Consider the following 8,891-nt stretch of genomic DNA (forward strand, 5'->3'; position numbering starts at 1 on the left):
ATTGTAGCTTGAAATTTGTATGTTGTTGGTACGGTGAGTCCTTAAGGCTACCTTAACTAATACGGTTCCTCACAATCTTGGTCAGCCCTGGGTACATACACATGTACCCAAAGACTAACTTGTAAATATAAATATTACTCATAAAACTCAAGTACATGTACATATATCTTAAGAACATATGTCACATGTAATAAAATATGTATAAAACACTAATTACATATATATGTAATCAAGAGCTAATATGTAACATATAAGATTACATACAAAAACAATAGTAACATCTCATAACTCAGTATCAAGAGTTAAAAATGCTTATATGGCATAAAACACTTAATGATTACTGAACACAAAATTAAGTGTAAGTAATTATAAAGATAAAAATAATAAAAATAAAAATTATAAACCTAATATTGTAACACTTGTGTATATCACAATATTAGGTTTAGAGAGCTGAATATATAAACAAAAACTCAGTTCATCCTCAGAGAAGGAACCAAGTTTATACATACCACTTTCTAAAGAACCTTCAAGAGTTCAATCAGAATAAAAATCAAGAGTATTACAAATAGTAATACTAGTGATTCAAACTATATACCTTGATCCTTCCTGACTAGATTCTAGTAAGTTATACACCTCACTTCTGTATCCTCTACTTCCCCTAAGTAGTTTCTATACTAGGTTGGTGACCTCTGAGATAATAACCAATAGGTTGGTGACCTCCAAGATAATAATCAAACAGGTTGGTGACCTCTAAGAGATAACCAAGATAGTGATTTTCATAACCACTCTTTATCCAGTTACATAGAAGGATATTGGAGAACCTTGGGATCCAGTTCTCACTATTGTATTCATTTACAAACTTAAACCACTTATTTAAGAGTCAACTAACTGTAGTCTGCCAGGGTTTGTCCCAGCAGACTCTTAGTTGTTTAACTACTATCCATCCCTCTCATCCTTATCTCATTCACTTCTCATCCTCTACCTGTTCTTGTAACTAGTTCTATTCTGACATATAAGAATAACTTTTATATTTCATTACACACCTAGTCCCAGTACCACATTTAGTGAGAGTAGCCTCCTTTAGAAGAGTCACTACCCTCACAATCTTGGGACACTGAGCTTGCAAAGGTTAAATAAGCCCTGCAAGAATTAGACTTGGGTCACGTTGAATTCAAAGGAGTTACTGATTGACTCTCTGGCTCTAGATGTTTACCCAGGGACAGGGAACAACTTTTTTGTACTTGAATGTCATTGGAGTTTGGTCCAGAATTTTCATTCTTCGGCTAAGATTTTCTGCTGAACACCAATGAAAGATCTGTGATATGGATAGTTGTGGACTCAAATGTTGACATCAGACACAGATATCTTTGTGGTTGTGGCAGCTGAAAATTATTACCATTTCAAGGACCACATGTCTGGGTGCATGAGCTGGCCTTCAAATTTTGTGAGATTCAAGATACATGTTAAACTTGACTAGTGCCAAATTCAGCTTTGACAAATTCCCCATATGAGTAAAATTGTCCATATCATTCAGTTTTACATAAAAGAAGGATGAATTTAACATCACAATAAATAGTTGTACAACATATGTATGCTTTTTGACCTAGACTACCTTAGAGTCTTGATTTTTGCAATCTTGAACAGACATCACAGTACAAATGTCCACATTGAAGGTACTACTTCAATGATGAGAGAAAAACTTTGCTTATGATTGATACAATTATTTTGTCCAGTTGAGATGCTTCCCTTTGGAGCAATTGAAATCAGGTTGTATCAGATCTTAAAATATTACTGGATTTTATAGGCATCTTCCGGTGGTGACATCTATACCGTGAAGACATGGTCCTTGAATGTCATCTTGAAGTAGTTCAGTGTCTATGTGTTTATCTTTCTCCTCTAGAAGTGTTTCAAGTTTCTCATTGCTTTTAAGAAGATCTCCTATGAGCTGGGGAGTCAGATAGGCGGATGCAAACATTCCGCGCTTCTGAAGTGGCGTTGAAGATCCGTAAATTGAAGAACGTTTACCAAGTTGAGACTGATGTGGGTACGGAATAGCTGATACATCGACTAGAAATGTCAAAAAAAATACAGCAGCGACCCGGAGCAAATTAAATTTATCTGAGGCCATGATGTGCATCATCAATATTGGAGAATGAAAGATGGAAAACCAGATGCTCAATAAATAATAAATAAATCTTATTTGGAAAGATATTCCGATAGACTCAGATGCGAGAATGATCCAACTGTCTGAAACTTCGGACGCGATGTGTGGTTATTGAAAGCTTTGATGAAGAAAAATGATTGTTAGGTTGAAAAGTATCGTGAGAGGGTGAATACTAAGATGTGAAATGATGGGTAGTATTATAAGGAAACCAATGCGGAACGTTTTGACACATATGAACAGTCTTGGCGATTCGATGACATAGTCTTGCAACATGAAATTGAATGGTCAAAGATATATCGTTGTGACGTCTACAAGAAAGGTACTTTTATAACATTTATCTGGCTCACGCTTGTAGGAAAGAAGTCTCTCTGATGGTGTAAGATCGGTTAAACCACACACATGATCCGGGTATCCAAGAGTGCGAACAAGTTCCCTCAAAAGGCCGATTTATACCGTCAATCGGGTGTGGTTACAGTGAATAGGTGGTCACCCGTTCAAGCACGCATATGAAACCAACTCCTGCTGGGAGGATGAGGTCGGTGTCCAACTCTTGCAGATATCTCCTTGAGATATCCTCACTTCGATTGCAACGTGTTGGGCAAAAGGTGCATCGGAAACAACAGGACAGCTGTTGCCCATGGTGTGAGAAATAGTGCACAAAAGTTCATCCCAAGAGTATCGGTCCCGAAACGGATTCAGAGACAAGGTGTAGGTTTTGTTTTGTTCACTTGAGATATACGCTCTGGGGTGAGGGTGCCGTTTGTGGTAAAGCTTGTATTACATTAGGGGGTTTCAAGTTCAATTTTTTTTGTGTAATTTTTAAAAATTCAGACAAGTTGTTTGTAAAAAAAATCTTCGTAAAACAACGTAATTTTAATTCGGGACACCTAAAAAGGTGTCCCGCTGTAAAAAATTTACGCATATTTTACAACAACGGGCAAGTTGTTGTAGCGTAAAAATACACAAAAAAATTCAACTTGAAACCCCCTATTATAAGCTACTAGCACATCAGCGGCGGGCCGCCGCGTCCAAAGGCTCAAAGTACAAAGGGCATGTTGATACCAAGTTATCTAATGCTCTCTATCTCATTCTGATTGATGCTTGTCCATGTGTAGCAAAGATGTATTTCACACCTGGTTTTGTACAACATTTGCAAACATTAGGGATATTCAAACCTTGTGCTTTGTGTCCAAGAAGTGTTCAGGAGTGACATTGGCCAAAAACTTGTGGGACACTGCCAAAATGTTTTTGGATCAGAACATTAATCACAATGAACTTATAGACTCATTGAAATCCCATTGCAAAATATCTAATGTTCATATGAGAGAACAAAATGACACTACAAGAAATATAATATTTTCTGGGCAGAAAATTAAATTATTGATATACAAAAATATTGAGAGGCCAGGAGAAGGGCAAAAAATAAATAAAAATATGCATCTTTTTCCCTGCATTGAGAGCTTCACTCTCCATATTTCTCCGTATTTTTACAGTCCATATTGATAAGTGTACTAACAATAAACCTTGATAATCATCCAATTACAACCTGTAACAAGCACTGAAATTTGGCTGATTAGTGTTTAGAGAAACTTTGGAATTCTGAAAACACCCATAACTTTGTCAAATCTGCCTCAAAACACTTGATTTCAGGTGCATTAGAAAGCTGAACTCCCGTTCTCAAACTTTCATAATATCAATAACTATCACTACACCAAATGTCGTCTTTACCCGGGGGTATAGAAAATCAGTGTGCGCATAGAAAACTATGTGTAGCGCACTTTTCTATACCCATACATATGCTTTTATATAACCATACACACATTATTTTTCTATACCCATCCAAGTACAATTTCTATACACTTGTGAAATATGACATTTTCTATACTCATACAAACTCATTTATTATCGACCTTCATTAATCAACGGGTCGGCGCAATCCAGACTTGTCAAGTAAAGAACTGAAACTTTCAACACCATCACATACTGATGAACACACACCAGGCCTATTCGTGAAAATCACATCACTTTTCCTTGGCAGCATGCTTCTCTTGATCAAATGCTCAAGTTGACTTCAGCAATTAACCATATGCTAATATTACCAGTGGTTCCCAGCCTAAATATAGACTTCATTATTATGCTTTCATACAGCCAGAGCCATATCTCGTGCACCTAAATGATGGCCGTATGCTATCTTCCAAGATAAAAAGATGCAAGCCTTCAAATTTCATCATAAGTTTAACCGAAACAGGCCAAATCATTACCGGAATATACCCGATGAATGATTCCAAAGGAATCTCTATTGAATGAGCCACATCCTGCACCAGATATAAAGACCTGGCTTCTGCTGATTCACTGAATCAAAGCACCGGTAACCATTCATATCTCTAGGATTTCGTGCTTCTTCGTCTATAAGGTGTATATGTGTACATATGTTGATCAATAGAGTTTCGACTAAGTGATCGGACTGTTTCAAGCATCCTGGTTTGCCAAAACAATTCTTACCATTCCATAGTCTTAGCCTCCGGGAGCATCAGGTTTGTACCCTCACAATCAAATCCAACTACTCATCATCAAGATGAAGTCCTCAAGGAAGCCTCGTCAGACCCGAAGGCATGTGTGCACTTGCACGACCTACGACTGCGTCTCTGGCCGATTCATAGACCCGAATGGAATCACTTGTCATGGTGTTGAGCTGAGTCCTGAGGCATTCGAGTCCCATCAACGCGCGGAACTACGACGTCAAGCTCTAGGAAGTGCGACCCCTGCAAATAAATTACAATCTTCACAGCTTCATCCAACCACTGAGCCTCAAGCAGGTAATCCAAGTGAACAAGACCTGGTTTCTCGGCTTGAACAAGTTGTCCTGAGTTCAAATCGACCTTTGAGATCATCTGATGGCGCACCAAATCCGCTAACCAATCAATCGACTACCACGAACAGTTCTTCCAGTCGATCAATCCCTGCTACACTAGTAAACCCCTCGAATCTTCATGATAGTCACGGAACAGAGGATGAAACCTCCAAGAACTTGCTTGCTTCAGTACGGGAGAGGAAAAACGGAATCCAATCCTATAATTGTGGTAAGTCTTTTGGATGTTTATTTATGAGCATGATCAATACTTACCTTATCCGGTTATATATGATATGAAGATCGATTTTTTCAATTCAGCTTAGAGAACGCCAACCCTGTACATCTACATGCAGCACTTTCAGCAGCTCTCATGAACGTATTCAGCCATGTGTCGATGAAGGCCACCTCATGGCTTCTTGATGTACAGCGAACAAATATTGAGCTTTCACTGAGACATGGACTGAAGCCGAATTCTTCAACGGCCGAGCTTGCTCCGTACGATGATGAAATTTTACGTCGGCTCCCGAAGACAATCTCGACAGTTTTTGGCTGGCTACAAATCGACCCAACTCTTACATACATGAATTGTTGTGCATCCTGTTTTGCTTTGTACCCTATTGAAAATGCTCCACCCATATGCAATCATTGACTTTCTAGCATCCCTGGTGGCCCACCCGAGTCCATTAATTTGGACACTGAATCTCTTGCTGAGCAATCCAACGACAGTACTCACGATTTTAGCGAGCGTCTCTGCGGTCAACCTTTACTACGGTCTTCAAGAGGTCGGCAGATTCCTATTCGACGCTATGCATTCCAGAGCTTTCCCGACTGGATTGCACGATTTCTTTCGCGGCCTGGTGTCGAGTCGTTGCTTGACGAGTCTTTGGAAGAATCTGCTAAAGCCTTCAATGCTGACGATCCTGTAAGAGATATCCATGAAGCTAAAATTTGGAAGGATTTTCGTGGTCCAGATGGCAAACAATTCACATCAACCAGTGGAAACCTCACTTTTGGAATCTTCGTTGATGGAATAAATCCATTTGGAAATAAACAAAGCGGACGTCATGCATCCATCAATTTCATTGTCATGGTATGCCTTACACTTCCCTTTCGGGTTCGATATCGACCAGAAAGCTTGTTCTTAGTCGGAATCGTTCCAGGCCCACGGGAACCATCACTCGAACAGATGAATTGGGTATTACGTCCCGTTGTCACCCAGCTGAAAAGTCTATGGAATGCTGGATTACATCTTTCGCAAACTCATCGCTATCAGAATGGACGTCATATCAGGGCTGCCTTACTACCATTCCTAGCCGATATTCCAGCATTACGGCGAGCTCTCGGATTCCCAAGCGCCACAGCAAACTACTTCTGCTCGATGTGCCTTTTGAAAAAGTCCGATGTAAAAAACTTTGATCGTTCAACCTGGTCTCCAAGGACCACTTGCCAACACAAGATATGGGCGTATCAAGCACGAGACGCTCAATCAGTAAAGGAACGAGAAAACATCTTTAAGACTCATGGAGTGCGTTACTCAGTTCTGATAGATCTTGAGTATTGGGACATAATCCACTTTCACGTGGTAGACTCCATGCATAACCTATTATTGGGTCTGTTAGCATGGCACTGTAGAAGGTTCTGGGTGATGAAGGAGATTGTGGATGAAGAAGACAAGACACCTACAATCAGTACTACAGAATTATTAAATCTCCTTTCAGAACACTCAAATCCTCTTCCAACAGGGTATCCCGCTGTGGAATCAGCAAATGAAGATGATCAACAAAGTGATATATCTCTTACAGAAAACACAGACTCGAGCGACGAAGACTTCATTCCTCTTGGAGAAGGGTGGAGTGGGAAGTGGGAACCACCACCGGTTGACCAAATAATATTCGATTCAGCTATGCTAGCGGATATCAACTCATTACTCCCACGCATCCATATCCCAAGCTGGATCAAGCGTGCAATACCTGTTCTCGGAAAAGCGTCCTTTGGTAAATTGAAGGCCGACGAGTGGAGAAATTTATTTACCATTCAATTACCTTTAATACTTATTCCAATGTGGTATGGTCATGATTCCGTCAAAACCTCACTTCTCAAAAGTTTCTGTCACTTAGTATCAGCAGTAAACCTGGCACTCAAGCGTGTGATGACATCAGATATAATCTCATCGTACCGCAATCACATCCAGAAATATCTAGAAGGCTGTGTTGTTCTGTTCGATCACTGTCAACCAACATGCAACCATCACCTTTCGATCCATTTAGCTGACTGTCTAGAGAGCTTTGGCCCAGTCCGCTCTTGGTGGTCTTTCCCTTTTGAAAGGTTGATGGGAGATATTCTAAAATCGTGTCATAATAATCATCTTGGTGAGTCATACACCCAGTTTGAAAATTTTGTTCGTTCTGTTCACTAGCTTACTGACATTTTATACTCAGGCGAACTTGAAATTACTTTCATGAAGAGTTTCTGCTGCGCAGGAAATCTGGCTTCGATACTCCAAGATGAAAAGCTTCCCGAAACTCTTCGGGCTTATGTTCCACATTTGAAAACCCTATACGAGTCACCAGAGAAACTCGAAAGACGTGTGTCGAACTCTAGAATGGAAACACTTGAACCTATGATCTTGGATTTGTTGATTAAGCGTTTAAATGCACAGCAAAAGGAAGACTGTACGTGGGTAGCACCAGAAAAATGGGCGTCAATGTCCAAGAAAAGCTCTCTTGGGTCAGCACCGCTCGCAGCACGAGCAATCTTTTATAATCAAGTCACACATTTGGGAGTGAACTTCTCGGTTTTTCAAGCAAGCCGGAAAGATAGTTTCATTCTATTCAAGTCACTGCACAAAGGCCATGCCTGCTTTGGGCGCATTCACCGCATATTTTCGCATCGCCGAAGTCCCGAACCAAACAAAAACATAAAAGATATGTGGCTATGTGTACATTCATTTCGCCCACTATCTTCTGATCAATACAATCCATTTTCACGAATTGATGAACCAGATGTGCAGGTAGAGTTACGCTTATGGGAAACACCTGAAACTGTTTTAGTACGATTGGATGAGATTGTAGCTCATTGTGCATGGATGATGTATAACGCAGGTTCCATTCACAAGAGTCTAAAGGTGTCAACAGTTGCTCTGGTATCTATGGAGCGATGATTAACCTTTTCTGTTTGTTTTGTGTGATTCAACTTGACGTCTACAGGTATATCATTGTAATTAAATCTTCTGTGATGAAAACTTGCAGAGCAATAGATGTATTTTGATGATGTTGATGCATTATCGTGACTTACCGCAACACAGGAACTCATTGGTGTCTTACTACCAATGGGACTGAGTCCATTTCTTACAAGTACAGAGATTGAGAACTATAAGCACACCAGCAAATGAAATGCTCAAGAACAAGTTTTCTCATCAGTGAGATTTCGTGCTTCCCTTCTGAGACTATTTTGGCTCTCCCCGAGCCGCCCACAACACAGGCATCAGGTAATTCATGGTGTGATGGAATTCAATTGCAGACAGAAGATGTATAATCGCGATGAAAAAATGAATTGAAATAAAAATGGAGTATTATATCAGGATTGCGACCCAATGACAAAACATCTAGATCTTTTCGAAAGTGAAATGAACTTGATCAATGCTTCAAATCAAGTTCTTTGAGCTGGAAAAAAGCCTCTTGAGTTCATTCCATTCGGTTACAACTCAAAACAGATTCTTAGGAGGGCTTCCAAGAACAATGAAAAGTAGAGAGTAGCTATCGCGCAGCGATTCCCTTGCAACCAAATCAGTATGCTATGACCTATCCGACCTTAAAAAGACCGATATATACTTGCCACCAAAGTTTTCTGCTCTAGAAAACTGGATCAACCTGAGGA

General features: G+C 39.9%; 1 protein-coding gene across 1 annotated transcript; it reads right to left on the reverse strand.

The window, feature by feature from the left end:
* Positions 1-1,798: 1,798 nt before the first annotated feature.
* Positions 1,799-2,128, reverse strand: MELLADRAFT_112773 (uncharacterized protein; the record flags this gene model as incomplete). The annotated part of the gene is made up of 1 exon (XM_007417335.1): positions 1,799-2,128. One exon carries the CDS (start codon positions 2,126-2,128, stop codon positions 1,799-1,801), a length of 330 nt encoding a protein of 109 aa, XP_007417397.1.
* Positions 2,129-8,891: the final 6,763 nt, after the last annotated feature.

The sequence above is a fragment of the Melampsora larici-populina genome (assembly GCF_000204055.1).
Source record: "Melampsora larici-populina 98AG31 unplaced genomic scaffold MELLAscaffold_71, whole genome shotgun sequence".
NCBI classification, from domain to species: domain Eukaryota; kingdom Fungi; phylum Basidiomycota; class Pucciniomycetes; order Pucciniales; family Melampsoraceae; genus Melampsora; species Melampsora laricis-populina.